This window comes from Pezoporus flaviventris, unplaced genomic scaffold (genome assembly GCF_033815535.1).
Source record: "Pezoporus flaviventris isolate CSIRO_AGI_PZ_B2104156 unplaced genomic scaffold, CSIRO_AGI_Pfla_v1 ptg000081l, whole genome shotgun sequence".
In the NCBI taxonomy this organism is placed as follows: domain Eukaryota; kingdom Metazoa; phylum Chordata; class Aves; order Psittaciformes; family Psittacidae; genus Pezoporus; species Pezoporus flaviventris.
Window position 1 is genome coordinate 1844829 of NW_026892629.1, and position 24834 is coordinate 1869662.

The 24834-nt window shown below is 37.6% G+C and overlaps 1 protein-coding gene across 16 annotated transcripts in view; it reads right to left on the bottom strand.

Moving 5' to 3' along the window:
* The window catches only part of EYA4 (EYA transcriptional coactivator and phosphatase 4), a 150699-nt gene that overhangs the window by 27470 nt on the left and 98395 nt on the right, over nt 1-24834 (bottom strand). For 5 of the 16 annotated variants that reach the window (XR_009747108.1, XR_009747109.1, XM_061474837.1 and 2 more), the window contains exons 4-12: nt 24166-24290; nt 22870-22953; nt 17798-17890; nt 12514-12580; nt 10452-10594; nt 10166-10309; nt 9116-9195; nt 8550-8733; nt 1081-1217 (exon numbers count right to left, since the gene is read on the bottom strand). Coding sequence is in view for 14 of the 16 variants with exons in the window: in XM_061474837.1 (XP_061330821.1) it covers nt 1081-1217; nt 8550-8733; nt 9116-9195; nt 10166-10309; nt 10452-10594; nt 12514-12580; nt 17798-17890; nt 22870-22953; nt 24166-24290 (1057 nt within the window). In the remaining 2 variants the exon portion in view is untranslated. The remainder of the gene's footprint in view (nt 1-1080; nt 1218-8549; nt 8734-9115; nt 9196-10165; nt 10310-10451; nt 10595-12513; nt 12581-17797; nt 17891-22869; nt 22954-24165; nt 24291-24834) is intronic. The other 11 variants (XM_061474839.1, XM_061474838.1, XM_061474843.1 and 8 more) reach the window with 8 other exon arrangements.

The window sequence follows — 24834 nt, forward strand, 5'->3', positions numbered from 1 at the left end:
GGATAAAATGGATTATGCTAACTTAAAAAAATATAGGAAAGAAAACTCCTTATATTTATAAGGGGTTCATTTTCATTGGTAAACTATAAAATAGACAGGAAAACTGAAATGTAAGAAGATTTTTTTTCACCGGAAAAGTTAAATCCTTTGAAAAGCACAAAATGTTTCAGTTTCTGTACAAAAGCCATGGCATTTACATTCAGTGACTAGCATGGCAGCCCACCCTGCCACTCCAGAAGCAGCTGCATGGTCAGCCAAGTCCCAGCAACAGTCTTGTCTTCTGCTGCACCCAGCACTGGTCAAAGGCAGAGCAGTGGGGCTGGCCAGGCAGCAGGGGACACCCGTGCAGCATGCTTCCCTAGTGCCAGACCTGGAGTGTTTCATACATACACAGGCACTCTTGTTTCCTCCTCCTGCTCCTGTCACTGTAAGGCAGCTCACTGCTAGCACAGGAGTAATATGACTGTAATTACTCTGTTGCTAAGAGGTCACCTGTGTTTGAAATCATCTGTATTAGGCGGATACATTTCTTCATGAAGGCACTGATCTTGCACATGCTTAATGACAGTTATAACTTTACTGATGTAAGGTGCCTCACTGAAATTTACTGACATTACTTGAAAGCACAAGGACAAACTTGTACCTAAGTATTTGAAAGGCTATGGCCAGATGTTCCTGCACATTTGTGCTGCATTCATAAACACATGTAATTAAGCTGAGCGATATACGAGAGATTTCCTTTTTTAAAAAAAATGAAAATGTGACAACTTTGCATACAGAAGTCTCAAAATTTTGTGGTTCTACTTCATGAGAAAATGAAAGACAAACAATCTTAGAGCTAAAAAGTGGAAGGCTGAATCACATTTGCTTTTCTGCATAAATTTGTCATACAGAACAGTAATGTCTCACTATACATGTATGTTAAACCAGCAACTAATATCTGTCATAGTCAGTTAGAGAGACTAAGTCCATGATGTTTTCTAAAATGCTTTAAGCTATTTCCACAGCTGTAGTTTTCAGAATTTACTTTTCATCAGAAGAAACCTCCACATTACCATTCATCAATTACTGTAGGCATACCTCCAAGTCACTGTCCGGAGGGGGTGATGGATTATTCTTCCGCCCTCTACCCCGAGACTTTGACCCAGAACTTCTACATGTTCTCTCATCAAGATCTTTGATTGGCGTGGAAGGGCTCTGCACTGTGTCAAACTCCCCTGTGAAGTCAACCATTCATGGCAAAATTAGTGCTGCGTTTTAAATACTAAACCTTTTTTCTCAAAGCCAGACATGTCTATATGCAAACTCAACCACAAGATGCACCAAAAAGAGTTGTATAAAATGAGTAATAATGCGGTTTGTCTTATGTAGATGGAATCTGCAGATGCCACATACACTTTTCTCTTTACCTAGGAAACACTGTAAACTGTAGCAGAATATGAGAAAGTTTAAAATGACACATATGCATGTGCAGATCTATATACAAATACACATAAGCCCATGCAAAATACTGATGTTTCCAAAGTAGATATATTTTAGAAATTACACTAATGACTTCTCAAAACATAAAATGCCTTTTGAAGTAGTTCATTTCCCATGTTTGGAGTTCAGCTATACTTTTTCCAAGACCTGTGTTACTTTTACCAGAACACCCTTTGGCACTATTCCACACACTAGAACAGCCCTTCAGCTTCCTGCTTCATCTCCTCCTCCCATTTCACCTGCTCTTAAGTAGAGCTCACTTTTTTTTTTAGCCCTTACCTCTGCCCATAAATTGTCAGAGAAAAGTCATAATATTAAATGCATATTCCAGTTGCTACCAGAAAGAGGGTGAAGTCATACAAGTATGACTGATCATCTTTCTCTAAGCATTAGCTATTGTCTGCTGCCAGAGAAATGATGTGCTGAAAGGACCTTTGATCTGGAATGGCACAGCTGCTCTTAACACTTGGGCCAATCCCTGACTTACCTATTTAATCTACTTTGCCTTTCCTGGTAACAGTGTGCTTTAGAGGTGATCAGAACCAGTAGCTATGTAAGTCAGATAAAATGAAGAAGGTATCTCCTGAAGGATGACATGGAACTTGTCTTTACAAATTACTTTTATGTCACAACTCAGTAAATGGAAAATAACCTTTTATTCACAACACAGTACCTTCAGTGTTCCTTTAAAACTGCTAGACATAAATGCAGTTTGGCTAGGTTCCCAAATGCTACATGACATAAATCTTCCTTCATCACTGATCCTATTAATGATTTGATTTTTCTCCATTAAAGAAGGAAAGGCTACAGCTTGATCTGACATCTACTACAGAGTTTGATTCAAGGGAGTCCTTGTGCTGCATGTAATTGTGGGCCACTTTGGTAATATTTGTTAAAAGTGTTCATGATGGCACATCTACAGAATAAATTAACACTTGGTACAAACACTTCCCAAGAATCATCTATAATGCATTTGATTTTGAACTGGAATCTGAACATTTTTTATTTTTACTAAAGAATGTCACTAAGCGTCCAGCAGATCAAAGAGGAGGTTTTTTCTGCTCTGTTCTGAACTTGCAAGACCACATCTGGAGAAATATGTAGTTTTGGGTCTCCAAGTAGAAGGAAGATATTGACAAACTGGAGTTAGTTCAGGTGAGGGCAGGTAAGAGGCTGAGCATGCAGGAAGAAAGGCTGAGTGACTCTTCAGTGACTCTTAGGTAAGAGGCTGAGCATGCAGGAAGAAAGGCTGAGTGACTCTTCAGAAAGGTATGCAGAGAAAAGGATAGAAGATGCAACAGACAGAAATCACAGCAAGGGATATTCCTGTTAGACCCAAGACAAAAACTCCCTCACTGTAAGAGTGGTCAGGCCCTGGGACAGATGCCCAGAGATGCTGTGCATTCTCCATCCTTGGAGATACTCAAAACTCCACTGAACACAGCCCTGAGCAACATGATCTAAGTTGGCTTGTCCATGAGCAGGTTAGATCAAAAGACCCACAGAGGTCCCTTCCAGCATTGAATGTTTCTGTGATCCTCCCTGAGTCATTCACCTCGTTCTCCCTCAACAACACAATAAAAAACAATTCTGGTCTAGCAGGCTCTAAGAAGAGAAAATAGACTGCAGTCTCAGTTAAAATTCTGCGCGCAATGTAACACAATAGTTAAATTCTTAATCTATTCCATCATTTATTTATACCTCACAGTGATCCACATACAGAAGATTATTAAAATAAATACACCAGGAGATATATTTATATATCTTGACTGGAAAAATACTGCTGTATTTCTTGGAAGAATAAAATTTAAGACTGTAATGTCACATTCCTGAATGGGAGCTCTAGACATTGTGAGGAAAGAATTCAAGATTCAAGGAAAGGGGAGAATAAAAAGAAAGCTAGTTCCTGAGTGTATTGGTTAGGACATTTACCTGGAGAAGGACATAGCTAGACTGCACTGCCGTCTCCAGGGTACCCTTGTTTATTTGACTGAATGATTAATATATATGAAGTATAAAGATGTATTTTCATGGCCCAGAATCCACATCCCTATATCTCTGAGTGGAAGGTGATGAATCCTCCACGAAGCAGGAGGAAATCAAAACTGTCTTGCTCACTTCCTGGGAAAGTATTAGTTCTGCTATGGCCTGGAAGAAGATAGTATGACTTTTTTCCCAAACCAGGTGATGGCTACTTCTATGTTGCAAACCGAATGTGCTTCTCTGCTCAAGCAGAACAGAGCCACACTTTCGGGCAGCAGCTAAGAAGAGTTTTTCAAACCCATAGTTTGAGAATTTATTCCAGATACCATTTCAGATAGGTCTGCTCTGAACTAGATAAGGATCATATGCATTCAATTGTAGTTTCTCTTCCAGTTGAAGCTCTTATTGAAACCCTTATTGATGGGAAAATTAAGTCGCAATAATATCTAATGAAGAATGTTCCTCTCATATTTTCTCTTGTCCGTAAAGCAGAGAGAGAGCAGAGTTCTTGTTGACTAATCATTTCTATTCCCAGCACAGTGCTGATGTCAGTAAGGACACTGCAGGCAGTGGAGCAATCAATAAGGTCACATTAACTTAGCTCCTTCCCCATAACATGAACAGTAAAATATACTTCAGTAAATGAACTAATGTACAAAAAGATGATTAATAACTAGAGTCCTTGTGCAGTACAAGGTTACACTGGTTTCAAAAGAAGGTCTGAGTGTGCGAGAGTTCTGTATGAAAATGTAATTTCCTAAATTTTTCTGACAGAGTGGAAAAAATGTCCCAAACCAAAACCCCAGAAATGAAAAGGCAAAAATTAAATAAGATGAATGTTTACATTCTTACCACAAAGGTCTTCATATTTATAACATTTCAACATTTTACAACAAAATCAAAGCTCATTTCTACAGTAATGTATTAAAACATCTGTTCTCAATGACTGTGTTTACTCTAATCTACCAAAAATAAAATATATATAAAAAAAGCCCTATTCTCAATCTTCTCTGAAAGTATCCAAGTAGTAAATTTTCATTTAGCATTAGCCATTACCAGTTGCCTAGGGCTTCTGCTTGGGTCAGTGCTGTACATGATTGCATAATTATCTATTAATCAGTACTGTAACTAATCACCATACCTTGTAAGTTCTAGATATTTAAAGCCAACTTTATTTCATTACACTAATCTCTAAATCAGAATGAGCAGCTGTCTCTTACTTGAATGCAAGGTATGCACCTATTTTAGAACTGCAGAATTCAGTAGTGCATGTTTTTTTGAGCAAGTGTAGGTTTAATTGCTTGATTTGCTTTTTACCAACAGCAGGCTAAAGGAGCAACTGCATTTTCTTAACCTCTGTTTGCTTTATAAATAAGGTCAATGCTGATAAAAGGAAAATGCATTAAAAATCCAACCATGTAACATTAAAGAATACGAGACATTCTAGTACCAGAGTACTGAAAACATTACCCTCATGAAGAGCTCTTTCTGCAGCTCATATTAGAAATTTTTATTGCGCTGTTTGAAATTTTTTAGCTTTTTCAGTATTCAACACTTGCCTAATAAATATCCTTCATAGCCTCCTCCCACTGGAACTATCAGCAGCATCAGAGATCCAACTGAGCAAGAGGAAAATGTTAAAACCAGAACATGGAATAACCACTTTATCACAGATATTTGTACACTAGTTCAGGTCTAGCATGAAGCCTTCCATGCCATGGAGACCCTACACCTAGCTCCAGCTAGAGGGCAAGGAGTTACACCACCACCACTACAAATCTAGGTGGTCTTTCATATAAAGAAGGTTGTTTCTCACCTCTAGATTCATGTGAACATCCCCTCCTCCCTGTTACAACGCAGTTGTACAGGAGAAAAGAGGTGTGGGCAAAGTCTGCATATAGAAGAATATCTCCTGGAGAAGCTGCAGAGTGTGACTTCATTGTGGGTACCAAATTAAGAGAGACCAAACTCTCCTGCATCCCAGTAACCAAATTGAAGCTAATAACCCATGAGTGATTCACCTTGCCTAACTCTGGACATACAAAAGTGAGGTGCCTAAATATGAAGCTTTTACTGAGGCCTCTTTCCTCCTCTAGAATTTTGTCTGCCCTAGGTTAAATGTAATCATGTACTCATCAAATGTACTCATCTCCTGAGACCTCATCTCAGGATTCATCTGACATTCAATTTGTGATGAACTGCCCTTGGAGATACCTATTTGTCTCACAAATACTCTTCGGTAATAAGTGCATTTTCAAAAATCTTAATATAAGACAGGCACAATACAAGCTGTGGCAAGGCTAAGAAGGTTGTGGGATGGATGAACTTCTGAGCCCCTTCATACACTCCTTATGCATTGACTTTTGTTACATAACCTTATCAGACAGAGCAGCCGGAAGACAGCTTAAACAGTACAAGCATTTTTTTCCTGGCTTGTAATGAATTATTGCTTGCTATGAGTAAGAGGAAGGTAAAGTCTATTTCAATTTTCATCTCATTTTTTTTTACTTGGTCAAGAAATAAATTTGTAACTGATATTAACTCTTGAGCTTATGAGGCTTTATTAGGAAAACAAGAAACCCTGTATGTGTGGAAAATACTACAGGCTTTAATTAGTTATCTGAACAGCTAGCAGAGATGGCAAAAAAAGTGCCTTGCTGTGTTTAATCTTAGATTTTAGTTGGAAAAAGTCTCAAGGATAAAGCAATAAAGACCTGTTAGACAGCAAGGGAAAACAGCAAGTGCTGAAACTCTGCAGTTATTATCTACTGTATCTGAAGTGATCTCCAAGACACTGCACCCCATGGTTGGAGATTTATTTTTACAGTGACACGGAAGGGTGCAGGCATGTCATATATTCACAAAGTGGGTGTTTCACTTAGCAGAGGGTCGCATGATCAGTGCAACACTTCACAGAAATAAGGAGTGTGTGGGCAGATTAGTAAGCTCAGAGGCACAACCTACTTAACAGGGAAAGAGTTCATGTGCTTAAGCAATCCACAAACACGAAAAATCCTTTCTGTTTCACTGATGTGAAGCCTTCAGCAAATTTTCAACCTGTTCTAACTAAGCAAGATTCCTTTTCTTTGCCAATGCTATTCAGTACTAAGGGAGTTTTGTAATACATGATAAATTTATACAGCATTTCTAGGAAACACAGATACACAAGGGAGAGACAATATAATTTCCTGATTTTCTCAAATAAGAATATGGAGGAATAACAAAAGAGCAAGGAAAAGTGCATAGGACATGCACAGTTATCAAAACATCACTTGTGAGTACTTCACCCTCTTTTAAAAATACTTTGCATACAATCTTTGTCTGTTGCAGATGTTCTGCAACTGTTGAAATTTCACTGGATTTCAAGTTACCTCTTGGCATTTTCTTCCTCAGTTTGCATTCTGAGACTACTGAATAATGTTTTACACTTCCATCAAGAAACAAGGGAATGTGTATCCCCTATAACCATTCCACACCATACCGCAAACATGGACATGGGTGTACACACACATGCACAAACACACACACACTTTAAATATCAACCTGAGGAAAACAGTTGACAGGAAAGATTTCAACTCACACAACTAAAATTCCAATGTTTTTAGTGACTATGAACAGCGTATATGAAAGACGAGGCCTTGCTTATACTTTTCTACACAGTATTACCCTTCCTTTGTACAAATTCGTTATTACAATACGTAAGTTTTTCTACTCCGCTTCTCAGTGAGATGGTACAGTTATCTGGATGATAATTAGGAAGATTTATGTCATGAGTCAATTTTGTAATTAAAGCACATATTCCCCATCTATTCAGAGCCTAATCCAAAGCCCATTTTTTTAAGTTTTTTAGAAAAGCTCACAGTCTGTGGGAAAGGCAGACAAGTAACTATGCTGCACTAGCAGAGTCTGTGTCCCTGCAAGAGACTGCTCTAAAAGCACTGAGCCAGGCAGCTGGCAATTGATAACCTCTTCTATCGATGCTACGCACAGCCTTAGTAGGCTACTTAAGTTCTGACTATGGGACATAATATTGAGCTAGATCTTTAAGAACTTCCTCTATATTTGAAACAATATGGGAAAATAAGCATGAAAAATACAGGCTCTGTTCACCCAGTAAGGATACCACACTCATTTGACTGTTGCTGTGAATTCCTAAACTAGCCTAACAAGATCTTCATAGCTCTGCACGATACTATGCATAATTTAAAATGTATAATTCTACTTTCCCTTTCCTTTACTCCCATTCATATTAAACAGAAAAACTGGTGAGATGTTCAGCAACTCAGAATTCCATCATGAAACAAAAAAAAAAAAATAAAATTAAGAAATCCACATTAACATTTATGTTTGCAGAACACAGAAAATGGAGCAGGTAAATGAACGTGAACTGGGTTATATCAATAATAAGAAAAAAAGAAATGCTGCCACTACCCAGCAGTGGAGCCTTCGGAACACTGTGTAACACACTGTGTTGTAGTGCATGTGCACAAGGGGGCACAGTTGGGCAGGCAAATTTGATTCTCCCGATGTCTTCTGACAACCTGGTTTCTTTCAACTTCAATTACTCCCTCTTTTTTTTAAAGTGACTCACGGTAGTAACCGATTACTCTAGCTTTAGTTACCTAAATTAGTGAATTACCAAGCATGGCTTATATACATGTGAATAAAGCCCAGGTATTGTTGATAGCACGACTGGGACATAATTAAATAAAAAAAAGTATCTTGTTTTAAATTCTTTACAGCAATACTTCAGAACATGCAGGTGGATACAGGAATGTATAATTACTTTCAGTAATAGAAGAGCTTGATGAATTTTTCTTTCAAAATTTGCTAAATGTTTGTTGCCATACAGTTGTTTTTGGTACTAACAGATCCTTACCAGCCTGTTGTAACTTTCTTCAGGCCTACTCCTTCCACAACCATCTCAGTCTGCAAAAGGGTTTTTTTAACTAACAAACAAACTAGACAAGTTTCCTAACTAAACAAACAAACAGACAACTTATTTTGGCTGGCATTCAAACAAGATGGACATGAATATCTTGTCTTTTTAAAAGCACAGAATAAAATACAAAAATTGTTTTCACCTGAATGTAGATCTGTACCTGGTTGACTAGTCAGGCCAGAGAGAGAGTCCTGTAACTGGTAGGTTGATGATGATGAAGAAGTGCCATCAGCCGTGTTGTTTGAGGTCATATATGCACCATATGTTGATGCTGAGTAATACTGTGCATATTGATTTTGGCCAAAAGCTGTGTATGATGGATAATCCTGAAATAGCAAATGAAGCAGAGTTCTTAATTAGTTATAGTAAGGAGTGATTTTTTCCATTAAGTATTTCTAAGTGTGCAATCATATGACTTTTGCAAGAGTTTTTGGGGGTTAGTTTAGATTTTGTTTGGTTTTTTTTTAAACTTAAAGATATTGAAGATTTTTTAATTTAAGGATATTGACCAAAAGACTACAGGGAGGCTGCTGAGTATTTAAGTGGCAAAAGATGCAAGTAGGCTTCCATTGTGATCACTCGTAGAAAACAGCACTGTACCACAGTGAGTCTAGTTCAACATAACATAACAAAATTAAAATAACATGCTATCATATGAATTATATAAATCCTGTTGTAATCAACAAACCACAATGGTAATATTCATACCTGTTGTGAACTACTGAAGTTTGTAGAATTTGAAACAGAATTGTTTGCATAAATAGTGGATGATGGTGTAAAACTAGAACCTAAAAAATACAATTAACTGTAAGAACTTGCTTGTGAATCAAAATAAAATTCTAACACAATATTCCATGTTAAGATAAAGGCAAATCAGAAGAACAAACAACTTGCATTTAAATGCTAAAATATTTTAATGAAACTGTAACAGAAATTAAATACTACTTCCATGCATACAGACATACATTCCTCTTCACATCATGCAGGGAAGGTATTGGCAGTGAGTCATTAAACCAATCAAGAAAGCATTTTTCAATTTATTGCAGTGTCTCATGTCTCCTTGAATATTGCCTTAATTTCTAAGGTCTAGCACTTCAGTGTATGTCCATTTATGAAACAAAAAAACTTTTAAAAGAATATTGTAATGATCCATGTGTTTTTAATCAATCTGTAATGAGGCATGTCCTTGTTTCCAACATAAGTCAGATGAGTCATAATTCAATTTGTAATATTTAAAAGATCAACCATTGTATAAGAAGCTTAAAAATGATCCAAATAGGTTATCAATGATCAAAGGGTAATAAATGAATCAATAATTGAATAATAAATGAAATAATAAATCTGAATTAAGGAGAAATTCTAAAAAATTATGCTAATCCAAAGCGAAACAAGTATCAAATAAGAGCATACTCAGAAACATGGAAACAAGGAAAAGTGACTTGTGTACGCTATTCAGTACAGCAAATGCTTCTAGTCCTGACATGGGATTTCACCCCCTAAAATAATGAAGATGCAAGCAGGGACTGCATTGCATGGTCAGATCTAAATTAACAGATGACCAAAATGAATACACATATGCTTATTAGTACTGGAAAAAAATACTTGGCTTTAAATTTTAGAGGTAAAAGTAGCTGCCAACGATAAGCATACTTGCTGGAGCTCACAAAAATGAATGGAAAATATATCGTAAATATGAGGAAAGAGAGAGCCGTTCGCAGCAGCAGGATGGGATGAGCCCTGACAGTGGTGGCTACTCACCTGGCATCTGGTAAGAGTAGGGTGTTTGGCCTGGCTGTGGGGTGGAAAACCCTGGGCTGTAACTGAGGCACCCGCTCTGCAGTGGTGATTGGGTCTGCGAGAGCCCGCTTTCCGTCTTGATGCCTGGCAACATTACACCCAAATCTGTATAAGAAATTAATTTTCAACTGATTCTTTCAAATCTTTTGTTATGGTTGGGAAAATAAAATAAAAAAGAAAGCAAAAACCATTCATGTTGGCATTGCTCTTACTTCTATATAAAGTGAAGTAATAAGAGGTCAAATACCGTAAGTGGGTAAGCTGTACGGCTGTCCTGTCTGTGAGTACGCTGTATAGACCGCTGGCTGCTGCATTCCTGAATACTGGGTTTGTCCAGCATAGGCAGACATTGTTTGAGCTGCTGGTGTAGAAAGAATGTGTGGATAGGGCCTAAATATCAGGAAAAATAGCATTACTGTGGCAACAAATACTCTGTATGTTGATTCAAGCAATAAAGTAAAGAAAAAAGTTTAAAGATGTCCAAAGGCAGTTCATTATTCTGCCAACTGTTCCTCTTCTGGGATTTATTCCATCCCCCACTGAAATAATCTGAAAACCATTCCAGATCACATTCCCCAGGGCACGGTAAGCAGTTTATGCTGTCCCATCACTACAACTTAATTCTCTAGGTGCTCAGCTCTAGGTAGACTGTGCCACTGCTGTGTACGGCTTTTTATGTATCTGACCCCTTTCAGCCAAGATCAGCACGCCTAAATCAGGAAAGCCCCCACGCTTTCATAATCCAGAAGAGGGAAACGTGGACTGGAAGAATAAAGGAAATACAGAGGTGAACATTAAAGCTACTACATTGTGTCCTCTGTGTCCAGGTCTGTTTCAACAGACATCTAGCCTATGGCTTCAATAGAAGATGGATCGTGCCCATTGAGAGTGGTATGAAAAATATTGCTGGCAACACTCTGGTAACCAGATGGGCTTTAAAAGTTTGGAAAATATGGTGTAGAGAAAGAAAATGGAAACAAAAATGGTCTTTTATTTATGAATACTGGGGTTTTATAGAGAGATTGAATAAAATAAAAAAAAAATTTGCCCTGCAGAGTTGCAAAAACATACAGAGAAACATTTGTCTTGGATTGTTTTGTAAGTTAAATAAAGACTCTATGGACCAAGAGTTGAATAAACACATTCTGCAGAATTACGCTAAACTGAAACCTGGTTATTAAAAGCCATGACTGAATTTGATTCTAAATTTTTTTTATTGTTTTTTCGTTCTAATTAGCTCAGTACAGTTGGCAGCAGTTATTACCAGAAAAGGATTACTCATTAATTTAGATGCCAATAAATTAGAACAGTAGATTAAAAATTCTATTAAACTTTGTAATGTATTTGGACCAAAGTATCTCATAGTTTGCCAAAACCTGTTTTAAGAGGAATGAGGGCTGTTCTTAGCTCAGGCACCTACTTTCTGTATCAATAAATATTGGCTACCATGATATGAATGCAAACTTGCTTAAAGAAACTTGAAAAAGCCCAACTGGCAACATTTTTGATATTTTCTCTGTATCAAAATCACACAGGTAGCTGTATCACATACATAGAAACAAATAGATGGCACACTGAAATCGAGGACCCTTGTGCACAACACTGACTGTAGGACAAGCAAACTAATAAACTGCCAACTGCAGCAGTTTCATATAAGATCTTCAGTGCTTTTTCCTAATGGATTCATGTGATTGCCCAAGACTCTGGTTTCCTCAAAAAAGTGAAATAAATTTTCTAGTCCTAACAACACCCATTGGCTTAAAAATGAAAAAGAAAAAAAGAAAAAGAAAAAAAGATTAAAAACTAATCCAATTTATTTGCTTTTTGATTTGCTTATGATATTAGAGAAGGAGGAGGAAATCATGGTTCATGACTGTGGAATGTTTGGAAGCCTTTGGCAGCAGTGGCACTGGGAGGGTCTGTGAGAGGGTCACCCCTCAGTATGCATCTTGCACATGCAATTGTGATTTCTACACATACACTGTCTTCTTCAAAATAAGTCTGTAATACATTGCCAACACTGTAAAGGTGCTGATGTCTGAAAACATAATACTCTGATTTTTTCCTTCTGTGTGTGCAGTTATCCAAGGGTATTTCTTATGCAGCAACACTGCATACAGCAGGGTCTCACTCTGTACCCACGTGAGGGAAAAAACTTTGGAGAGGAGCTAGTACTGAAGTCAGTACTGAGGCTTAAGTATTTTCCTTTTTCTCTGTTTCTTCTGCTGAGGAGCACTTGTTTGCAACAAACCACAGAACTGCCTACAGCCAATTTCCTATAAAAGACTAGAAGAGGTGCAGACACTAACTTGGAGGGATATATCTGTGGAGAGTATTGGTGCGCTGATCTTGGGCTGTAGCCACTACTTGTTATTACTGCAAAACAGAAAACAAGAGTACAGCAGTTAGAAACATCATGAGACCAATACAGCCAGTCTGCATATCAATGCGGCAACATTAGCAGAGAAGCTTATTGAAATGGACAACTTTTCAATAGAGTAGATGTTACCTGAACTACAACATCTTAACACAAAAATTAAAACCCCACCAAACCATTCATTGCTGTACAGAACTCTTTAGCTGGGATGGGTGTGTTGTGCTTTTTCAGCTTGACTTGATATGTTTCTGAATATACTGCAGAGGCACACATTTCATGCATCATCTGCTATGCACACACCACAGGTCTTTCAAATTTGCAAGGTTTTATTAAAACTGGTAGTTAAAAAAGAATCTTGTGATTTAACATATGGTATTGCACAGGATTGAGATAACATATATATACTTTTAAAGTGTCACATTAACAAGCTGGATTTTAATACTGGATAGGAAAAATAAGTTTTATATGGATGTGGTTAATTTTAGTCAGCTTGGGTGATGGAAGATACCAGAAAATGAATGACTACTATAAAACGAATAGCATTCATTATCAACAGGCAATTAGAACATGTCCACTAATAATAATTTTATTTCAAAAGTAACCATGAAACAGTACTGTTCAGTAGCCATCAAAATCGTGTGTCTATACTATTCACAGCTGCATTCTTCCAAGAAAGCTAAGAGAACAATAGTCATCTCCCAGTAAAATTTCATTCAGAAGCGGTGCTCACGCTGGATTAGTTCCAAGTGTTTGGAAGTTTCCTTTAGCCATCTGTCTTGACTAAGACAGATGTACTCCAAATATATGTACTCTGAAGTGTTGAACCAATCCCTTCAGAGCAAATCCATACTGGGAAAACATAGAGAGTGTCGCTATTAGGCCATCTGCTGTTCATTCACTTTTCAAAAGATTAAAGTAGTACACAACGAAGCACTGGAATTTCTTTAGTCTAATCAATCATACTTGTACTTCAAAGTGTACCCTCTTCCTGAGTTGTTCATAATGGTAGTAGAAATGAACTTTCAGAATTATATAAGTGACAAATAGGTTTAGGTTCCTAACTATTTTATGAAACATGATATATTTCTACCTCCAGGCCTAATTAACGTCTTTGAGATCTATTGCTTTGAACATATGCAGAACTTCATATTTTTAAAGCTAGTTTAAATGCATTTAGATCACGTAGGACTTAAAAGGAAAATACAGTAGAAGAAAAAAATACCTTTTTAAAATGTGTAGCTGAGCATGGCTTGAAAATATATAAGAATTAGGTAATAATTTTTGGAACACGTGCCACCAGATTTAATGAAAGGGTTGCTGATTAAAAAGATGTGGAGAGTTTCTCTGTGCTGGAAATATCCTGAATTTTGTGTGATTATTCTTTTTCTTTTTTTTTTTTTTTTTTTTTGAGAATGCCTTTCTCAGAAGGCATTCTCAAATATGCCTGCTCCCAGACTTAGACAAACCTGTAGCTGTATCTAGCAACATAATCAGTCCATAGAACTCTAAAGGGTGCTCTTAGATATTTAAGGCTTGAAGAATAATTAGTCTTCCCTGTTGTATACCTATGACCTTTCTAAAGACAAGCAATAGCTAGCAGAGTGACCTTGGTGATTCTCAGGGCAAGGAACTTTTGTGATGCATTACTGGCTTATCGGTTCCTTTTTGCCCAAACTGTTCCATTTTTTGCCTGATCATTTGCTGGGTGACAGCCCACTTGATTAATCAGTTTGGTTAAAGCACATTTACCTTTCCACCACACCTGATGTAAACTACAAAAAATAAATTCTGTTCATTTAAATCACTTCAGTTATCAAAACCTAGTGTTTTTTTTCAGCAAAAACTGCCCTGCTTGCTTTCTTATTCTTTCTGCATATACCTTATTTTATAAATTCAGACAAGAAAATAAAATAGTTGTCTGGTTTTGAATTTCCCTTTTTTCTTTCATTTTCCCTGATGATACTACCAGTTGTAGGGAAGGGAGAGAAAAATATGTAAATGCTTCCAAAGTAAACTGTACTTTTCTAACTAAAACTTTTGTTCCTTTCACTTTCTCTGGTAGCTTGTCCCATCAATCTGTGTGCTAGATTTTAGGCTGTGAGATGTTTGAGAAACACAGGATGTTGGACCTACCATAAGAGAACATGATGACTGAGCGGACCCTGTATCTCCCAGATCAGATTGTTAAATCTAAGAGTTATCAGACTTAAACAACTTTCACTGTCAGACAGCATCTATTTCAGAGGACCATTGGAGATGGAGGAAATGGTGGAGGCAGACAGTTTTTGTAACTGTGCCACTTTATATTGCCATTTATACGAATGGGGCTAAACACTGGTTTATGTTGCTTATATTGAAAGCAAAGTCAAAGCTGTTCCTTCTCCAAAAAACTCCAATATTTCTAATACTTCACGAACTGAATTTACCAAGGGAATGCTCTTCAGGGCAGGTTTAAGACCCTTGATTTCTTAAGTCTCATTATGGCACCGAGGGCATATTCTAGTCCCCACTAATGCTGATTCACAGAATGGACAAGAAGCTGACAGCCTGCTTTTGCCAGTTACTCTGTTAGCTCAACTGGTCCAAGGTGGCTGTGGAGAATTTAAGTGACCATAAGCTGTTCTGAAGGCATATGTAGAGTTCAGTATATTAACACAGGCTGGAGGTTTGTATTTTTTGTTATGCATCTGGAAAATTCTTTGCAAAGAGGTTAGGTTAAAAGGATCGCATTTAAATAACAAAGTAAAATGTCTACACACAAGGGGATCACACATAGGTTACACAGCAGTGGTGTTTCCTAACCATGCCTTTATAGCCTTCAGAAATTGTTTTTCATATCCTTTTTGTGGGTAATAAATACTAAGTAAAAAGGATGATGAGAACTTCAAATGTCTCTCTGTGCTCCATTAAAATGATAAACAGTTCTCAAATTAATACACTATTGAAAGCAATATAAACACAAGAATGCATGCACTCACAGTACAGCAGCTGCAGCAAATTCACAGAGTATGAAAATGCTGAGCTCAAGGCTGTCCAGCTCTCCACATCCTGTATATACCCACCCCAACTGGGGGCTGCTGCAGGACCACAAAGATTCAAATCGAACATGCCAATATTAATTACCAACTGTCATTCTTTGAAGAAAAAGGAGGAGGAAGAGGGGTGTGCAATGCGACTCTCCACCTGGCTAACCTTTGTTAAGAGGCACAGTTTCTCCCAGGGGCAGCTCTGCAGGACAAAGGAACGGGAGCCCTGACTGTGAGCTACAACATGTGCGCTCCAAACCTGAAGAGGAGCTTTCCCAGTGAGCTGAGCAAGGCCACTGTGGCAACTGTCACTCTAAATCCAAGAGATCAATGTGCTTTAGTGCTTCATTTTTCAATCAAAATTGGGATTTATCACAAGTTACCTGTGAAGCCTAATCTCTCTCTCCTGCCCTACACCTCACACAGTCTGTTTGACCATCACTTTCTGTGCCTTAAAGCTGGTCACTAGGGACAGAGCTGGCTACTTAAACCCCACAGGGCATGTTCAACCTCCTGCTCAGCTCTAGGACATATCATGGGTTTTGACTGTCCTTGGAGCATGGAAATCAGTTTCAACGGGTAGGAGATATGAAGGAGAGAATTTTTATGTGGTAGACTCTCAAATGCATCTCAGCACCAGCAGAGAGATACAAAGACCAGTCACGTGGTGCTCCTCAGAGGTCCGTATTGGGACCAATCCTGTTCAGCATCTTTTTTGGTGATAGTGGGATTGGGGCGCCCTCAGCAAATTTGTCAGCACTAAGCTGTGCGGTGTGGTCAACACGCTGGAGAGAAGGGATGCCATCCAGAGAGACTTTGACATGCTTGAGAGGTGGGCCTGTATAGAGATCTCCTCAACACTATTTTTTGAGTCAGTGGAAGCTAATGGGTGAGTGGCACCTGGGGAAATTAAGCTGTTACTCGGCTACCTAAACCTGAACTGAAGGCTGCAATTTTTGGTACCCTTTTATGAAAATGTTTTAGCTCTGTTCTGTACATGGAATCTGACTCACATGTCTTCAGTACGTGGTAGAAACTGATAAAATTTCACCAACAACAAAAAAAACATATATATGGTTGGACAATTTATAATCTGTAATTATTACTAATAAAATTTTAGGATAGAGTAACAACAGTACAAAAGAAAAGAAAAGTTTTAGCCAAGACTATTAATTCTTTTCTGGAACTCGTTACACTTAAAGCTGATGGGAGTCCTTTCAGTATAATAATGACGAAAATGTTTTCAGTTCTTCTAATCAGAAATTGTATACTCTGGCTTTACATGTCACAAAAGACCTTTTCTTCAGGCACTAAATTTGTTATAAGTACTTCTACGAATAACCAACTTCAGAGTATATCTGCATTTACTGATGCCTAAAAAACAATTCCAGAAACATACCCTCAATTTTAATTGCACAGAAACATTGTGATTTCCAAAATATTTTAAATAGTACATGACTACCTAAGTCTACCACAGTAATAACAGTATCAGTGTGGAGTGGCAATTCCTCACTCCAGTGACATTTCAGTTGGGCCATCACTGAACTAGTATTTTCAGATGCAAAATTTATTCTTGTCCTTCTCCTTGTTAATATTATTATTAGCAGGACTCAGCTTAATGATTAGAATGCAGATTATTTCTACTTTTTCACAAGTCATCACCATTTAATAATTTATAGGAATCTACTTAAAAATTGCTGTTTATTTGATTTTTTTAAAGAAGTAACTGAACCTTATGATTATTTAAAATAAGATAAAGACTTTATGGGAAGAAAGTAGCTTCTGGCAATCTGGTCGGTATTTAACTGCTCATAGCAATAAAAAGATTAGCACTGAAATAAGATTTTAAATTTTACAAATTAGAATGGCTATTATAGATACAATCAATTTTTTTGCTTCCTAAGACTGTACAGGACTAACACTGAGAAAAAATCTGAAGTACAAGAACACTGTTATTATGAGATTTTTGCATAATCATTTTATGCATCATTAAAGCTCCTTTAAGATCACAGCTCATGAAAATTATAATTTTCAATTACAAAAATGAAAAAAAAATTATTATGTATTAAAATGTTACTTTATTATAGTTTTTTAAAGGTTACTTCCATGCAGTGAAATGTTCATTAGTGAGAGTTATTAAATGCTATATTAATGTGCATCCAACAATACGTGATCTTATTATGGCTTTACCTGACCCAGTAAAAGTGTCAAGCGATCCATCTCCAGTTGTTGTTGTTGTTTCACTGCTGTTCATGGGTTCTGTTTTGACTGCAAGAAGAGACACTACATAGAAGAATAAGCAGACATGAGATTTTAGTTCTATATTTATACTGGAATCTTCATGCCAGTCTCACTAGCAGCAGTCCAGCTAGAACAAGCATGCAGTGCAACAGCTTCAATCTTCACTCTACCACCATATTGAGACAATCTACACTTGCTCTGTCTGGAATGGTCATGCATTTACATAGCTTTTTATTTGTGCATTCATCTATCGGTTTTTGCAACTGGAATATCTTCTGGGGAGATTTCAACCTAAATCTAATTGATTCTAACAATTCCCTAAGAGTAGCAGAACGGAAGGAAACATTAGCTGTCAAGGGATGTAGCACATAACAAAAATAGTTCTGCCTGACAAGTGAAACATGCTCATATAGAAGCAAATTGCTTTAACAGTGCCAGCATTCTGCCTTCCCCCTTCCCCTTTTACGGAGTCTGTGGGGGGCTTTTTAAGGTAGGTCACCAGCAAGCAGTTTTCCATACATGAAAAGGGAAGTTTAAAAGAAAAAAAAATACTCAAGTAGGGCACAAACAACTATGGCAAGTCAGCTTCTAACTCAGAGGTTACCAAGCATTTGGGTCCACTCTGAACTCAAACTATTCCTTTCAGATCATTATACACTCTAACCATTCAAGTTAGCACTGAAAGCACCACAGAGGCAATCTGGTTTTTATAGTTTAATATGTTACCTGAACAGACCATCTGTCTGGCATGTACTTTTGCAATAGCGTTTGGGAACCACCCTTCTAACTGATGTAGTAAGAAACAGCGGTACAGAATACACCACAGCTTTTATGAGATGTTTGACTGGCAAATTACCATGATTGCTTTGTGAGTTAGGAGTATGTGTGAGGCTTTAGCACATACATATCAGCAACTTGCTTATAGATACCACAGGACAGGTCACTGCCCTGGGGCATACTGAAGAGGCAAAGAGGACCTGAGAGGGCCACCACCAAGGTTGTATGCCAGGTATCAAAATTCCAAGGACACAGCCTGGGATCTGTGGAGAAGCCTTTGCTGTGACAGCCAGGCTGGCAGAGCCCCCCAGTAGGTCTAATATAAGCCAAGCAAAGGCATTTTCTGCCAGGTAGTTACATGATGCCTCTGTGGGACATCAGCTAAGCTGACTAAAGCTCTCATCTGTCAACATCACTGCATCCACGTTTGACTTTACTGGAAATAGTAAGGGAAGAGGGTGATTTTCATGTTCTGAGCTGGCAATGTATTTAAAAACTATGGCTCAGAATCAAGTCACCTAATTTAGCCATATAAATGGTGTGTACTAATCTTGTTTTATGTTCAGTCAAGAAAGAAAGGTACTTCTAGAAGGCAATCAAGTACAAGTACAGCCCAAGCTGCCCACAGTTCACCCTCCCTCTTGCAGTCTGTAGAAGAACAGGTAGTGGATGAGCCAAATAAGGGATTTTACTGTCTAATGGGAGAAACGTCCAGAACACCTACACAACCATTCTGCTATTCTCCCATGTCACGGAGCTCACTAGGCATTGCACAGCTACCAATATAGCCACCTATTGTTGTAACTCAGGCCTTGCATGAGTTACCTCTCCTACAACATCACACCAAATTTCCAGCCACACCGCTTAAGCACATCAGTATGTCATGTGGGATGCTGCAGATGTCTGCAATTGCACAAGTGACCTATGCTGAATTCAAAGGGGTGCCTGCTTAGATTAAGTAGGGAATATATGAGAAATTGGGATGCATTTATCACTGTGACAGGGAGAGTGCCCTGAAGTGATAATCAAACCAAGTAACACCTCCTTACACAAGTTATACAATTGTATCTTTCCATTACTGTACGATGTTAAAAAAATCTGAATGTGTCTTTCAAATGTAAACTTTTTTCCATTACTGTTTCTCTTAATAAAACTGACACACCCATATATTCTCCCTGCAAGCAGCAGGATGTTAGTACAACATGAAATCATCAGGGAAGAATTTTAGCCACATTTTTCCAAGCTGTTGTGCACTCCTTGTCATTTTGTTATTACCTTCTCATTAAAAAAAAAAAAAAAAAAAAAGCAAGCTGTGACAAAAATTACATAAAATGAGCAGTCATTCATCAATGAAATTTACATAAACAAAAAGCTTAACAAAGTGAGTGCCCCCACTGAACCTCAGGCCTCTCAGCCGTGTGGAATATGTGTTGTTGCCTGAAGCATGAACAGTAATTAAATTGTTTTCTGATTCCTATATACAGATGTCTGCACATACTTCAGCAGGAGAATGAAAGAAAAAATCATGCTAAGTTGGGAAGCTCTGTATTTTTCCGTCTGAAGATCTTTGGTAATATTTTTCTTTCTAAGATGCATGTCTCTTTTCTCCGTAGAGTGGAGATTTACCTACCTGAAAAAAATTTTAGTACCTTTATCTCTATTCAAGAAGATATTCCACTATTGCCTACTCCAAGCTACAAACCTGTGTTCAGTACTGCATCCAGACACTGCAGTATGAGCCTAACTGTTATATTTAACAAAAACTTCAGTAATTAATTGAAATGTTTACTTTAGAGTTGTGTCTAGCTCTGGTTAATGCCAGCTGCACTGCACCTCCATTAGCACCAACAGTCACCATCTTTTTCTCTTCCTGTCAAACAGAAAAGGATCAAAACCATAGGAAACTCTCTCATGTACTCCCTCATGTACTTAACTTGAGGAAAGCCATCATACTGGCATTGTTCTTTGTTGAAAAATACACATACAAAGTATTTATATGTTCTTGACTTTAAACAGTTCTACTTTATTACGTTCAGATTTTATCACAGTAATGAATTCATCAAAGTCTTTCCTCAGTGTAGCCAGAGATTTGGACTATTACCTTTCTTTCTTTATGTTGCATGTCATTAAACCAAAAGGAGAAAAATCACACACAGAATCATCCTTATGTTTCACAAACGCATGGTTCTGATACTACTATTGCAACTGCTCTAGACATAATGCAAATACTAAGAGTTTGAATCAGCATTTTTGATGAATACTTTAAAGACTATACATTTAATATTCTATTTTCTGAAGTGTGAATTAGTTTGTTTGTTTTTTTATATATTCTGAAACAGTAAAATTAAATGAAAAGCAGTCTCAAGCTGGAAATACATTCGAGTGTTGCTACCAGTGAAGACTGCACATGTCAACAGAGTAAAGCTACCATGACTGTCAGGGGCTGGGACATATGAGTACAAGGACAGGCAGAAAAAGACTGTTCTGTCCTAGGAAGAAAAGGCTGAGGGGAGAGTTAATTACTGCCTGCAGCTATCTAAAGGGACAGACCAAAGATGACAAAGAACAAAAGCACAATCTTCTCAAAAGATGCCCTTTGAGATGTCAGAAGGCAACAGACACAAGCTGCAGCAAGGGAAAAATCCAATGAGAGGAAAATTTTTCTCCATGTGAGCAGTCAGGCCTTGGGACAAGTGCTATGACACCTCCACCTTGGAGATATTCGACACTCAGCTAGAGACTCTCTTGAGCATCATAACCTAACAGCAAAACTGGCCCTGCTCAGAGCAGGGTTTGGCCCAGCTGACCTCCAGGAATTCCCTCCAAACTTCATTATTCTAAGATGAACTCAGAATACAGCTCCCACCCAGCCAACAGCTTCTACAATACATATTCTTTACTTAATGAAAGGACTTAACAGCTCAACTTGACTTCTACTTTACCAACCTTTTTTTGTTTTTTTTTTTACCTAAAGAACCTCTGTATGTTAAATACTGAAAATGAACGAAGACTTTTAGGGGCAAGAGATGCTACTACTATGCATGAAGCCTGACACAAGCAAATGGAATAGCTATTAGAGCACCAAGTGTTACTGAAAGCTCACATAAATCACTAAACCAAAGCTTGTCATAGGAATGATTTTCCTCTTTCTTTTAGAGAGCCTTAAGGGTTTTCCTAGGTACACACTCAACCAGAAGCACACCTATGGAAAATTAGATTTAATGCAAGTAATGCAAGGACTTTCTCATTAGATGTCCCTACAACTGATAATTAGTACTTAAATTATTACCTTCCACATTATGTGAACGTGCTGAACACTTAACTCTGGTAACAGACTAAGTTAGCTCAGTCCTTCCTTAAACTCTCATAACTGAGCAGAAGCATTCACAAGAAATTGATTATTCTAATGCAAACTATCTTTTGTGTTCAAGTCTGAACTTTTTTTGGGTGTAAATTCTCTCTGTATATGTGGCTTACAAGTGGCAAGCTAATTCGGAGGGAAAGTGTTTGAGATCTTTCTAACTTTAGTCTAACCTGCACAAGTTTAAGCACCTGTGTAACAGCCTGTAGAGGGTCATAATGATGAATGGTTCCATCTATAGCTAATCCTGTATGTACTGCAACAGTGTCATGTATATAATGATTAATCATTATAACTGATAAAAATTAATAATACATGACCAGAACCTCACGAATGAAAACAACAGCTTGGAAAATTTGGCCAGATGTTTGTAAAGTGGCAAGTTACATATAGTAGCACACTAGACATAAGCAATAATTAATCATGAAAGAGGAGGAGTAGTAACAATAATGTCAACCTTCATTTGTGCTCAAGTAATCAATCAATGTTTTACCTAAAAATTAAAGAAAAAAACCTGGGCATTCTGTGGAAAACCCATTGGTCTGACTTCCAGCAATGCTGACTGCTGGCAGTTCCCAGCAATGTTGATCACCATGGGGCTCTTCCAGTTTCTCAGAGCATGTAGATAGTTAAGCTGATTTTAAGTGGGTTAAATTGTCCTTTGTCACCAAATGACTTTCAAAGTATGGTAAGATAACCATTTATTGCAACTTCCTACCAGTTTTCTGGCTGTGGGAAATGCCTCTGAGAAGGGGTGGAAAAAAAAGGGGGGAGAAAAGAACGCTATGAAAATATTCAAACCATATAACAAACGAACAGAGCAAACCAAGAGAGATGTTACACAGCAGTCACGAAGGCACACCAGCACACGCATGCACTGTACCAGAGTCTCCCATACTTGCTGCAGAAGAGGGAGTACTGCAACTCAGCAACCAGTCTGCAGTATTTAACACAGTCATGTTGTCTCCTGAGAACAGGAATGGTATAACAGCAGTTCATTCTCCCAATGTCTGTTCAGTTGTATGTGAGTAGTCTTCAAGGCAAGTAAGTTGGTTTTGAAATTTGAGCTAAGTCTTTTAACTGCATTGTATGGTTTTATGAGTATTATTTTAACTGGTTTATTTATGCAAGTATAATATAGAGGCATCTAGTTATTGGTGCTCGTTAATGATACGCCTGAAGTTTTCCCTTCCTTTTATGCCAGAATAAGGATTGTATCTAAAAATACAAATACGTTGAACCTTAATGGTTCAGCCCTTCCCTCAGAGCTTTCTTATTCCCACACTCAAAGGCACTTTTTAGTGACACTGACTTTTCCTTTTTTTAATAGGAATAAGCAAAAAAAAAAAAATTAAAGCTTTATATTGTGGACAGAAAGAGCAAGCTAAAAACAGAATTTCTTGGTGCCAACTGTTAAAATAGACAGAAACATACGCAACCCAAAAAAAGAGGTCTGAAACTTTAGCTTGACTTGTATCCACGGTCTCTCTCTCATGGACACAAACAAGAACAGGACTTCATCTCAGAATCTGGTACCCTATCTCCCACTGATTCAATTCACTTAAGGCAGAATCTGTTATCTGAAAGCACTGGAACATCTCTGTTGTAGCTGTGTGGTAGTGCTGTCCATACAGTAACAGATACAGCAATACTGGTAGCAACAGTAATGATCAGTTACTTTTGTGGAAAACCTAAAAATCTCTTTACAATAAACTTTCATTGTTTGCAAAGAAATGGAATTAGCATGTTCATCACGTAAAAATATTACCTAAGCCTGATTTTGATGTACTTCTTTTGACAGAGATTGTAAATTAACCTAAATATGTGTAGCTCAGAGTATAAGAGTAAATTATTACCCAGCACTGAAGTATTATGTAGAAAATTGTATGTTTCAAGTTACTAGCAGGTTTAAACAAACTTTTAATACTTTGTTTGAATCAACCATTTCAAGATTTTAATTGTTTCACTTTTGCACAGTTCTGCCTCTTGCTTCAACCGGTGTCAGTCAAAAAAGTGCTGCTGGAATTAGTAGATTTACACTGGTATGGCTGCCATCTTATCATAATTCCTGTTGTGCTTACACTGTGTTTATGTTCATCCTTGAATTTCTGCTTAAAAATGTGTTATGACTGAAAACTAGCTCAAAACTTTCAATGTGCCAGTAGTGTCTTATACTTACCTCCTGTTCCATTTGTTGTAACTGATGTGCTACTGAGATTAGGTTTATCCAGTTTGGAACTACCCGGTGCATCACTGCTTCCAACAAGATTATGAGGACTGGCTAGATCTTGCATTTCCATAGACCTGTTAAAGAAGAAGGGAACAGTATTTAAACACATTGCGATTCTATCTGTAATCATCTGCTTTTTTGACGACACTTTTTTTTACTTGGAGAATTTAATGCAGCCAGATTAACAAGTCAATACAAGTTCCTTAAAAGTCATCTTTGCCCTTTACCAAACCAACAAAACTAGCTAATAATTTGATGTGAACAGCAACAACACCCATATAATTCACTTTCTTTTTAGATATTATGAAGTAAATGACAGAGGCTCATGAAACTGCTCAAAAAGCTTGTAAACGATGTGTACGAGGGAGAGTGTATAAACAGATGGACACCTGGAGGGATAAATGGATAAATGCGTGCATGTAGGTATTTCTTAGAGAAAAAACGAGACATTTCTTGGATGAAAACAAAATTAAGTGAAATTAAGTAAAAAGCCAGTTATTGCACAAAATGTCAGAATAGGAATTTCTGTCTCCCGTTATCTGTATCTACCAGCAGTCACTGCATCCACACCAAAACATAGGAACAGATCATCTATGTGAATGACCAGTACTGAAAGAT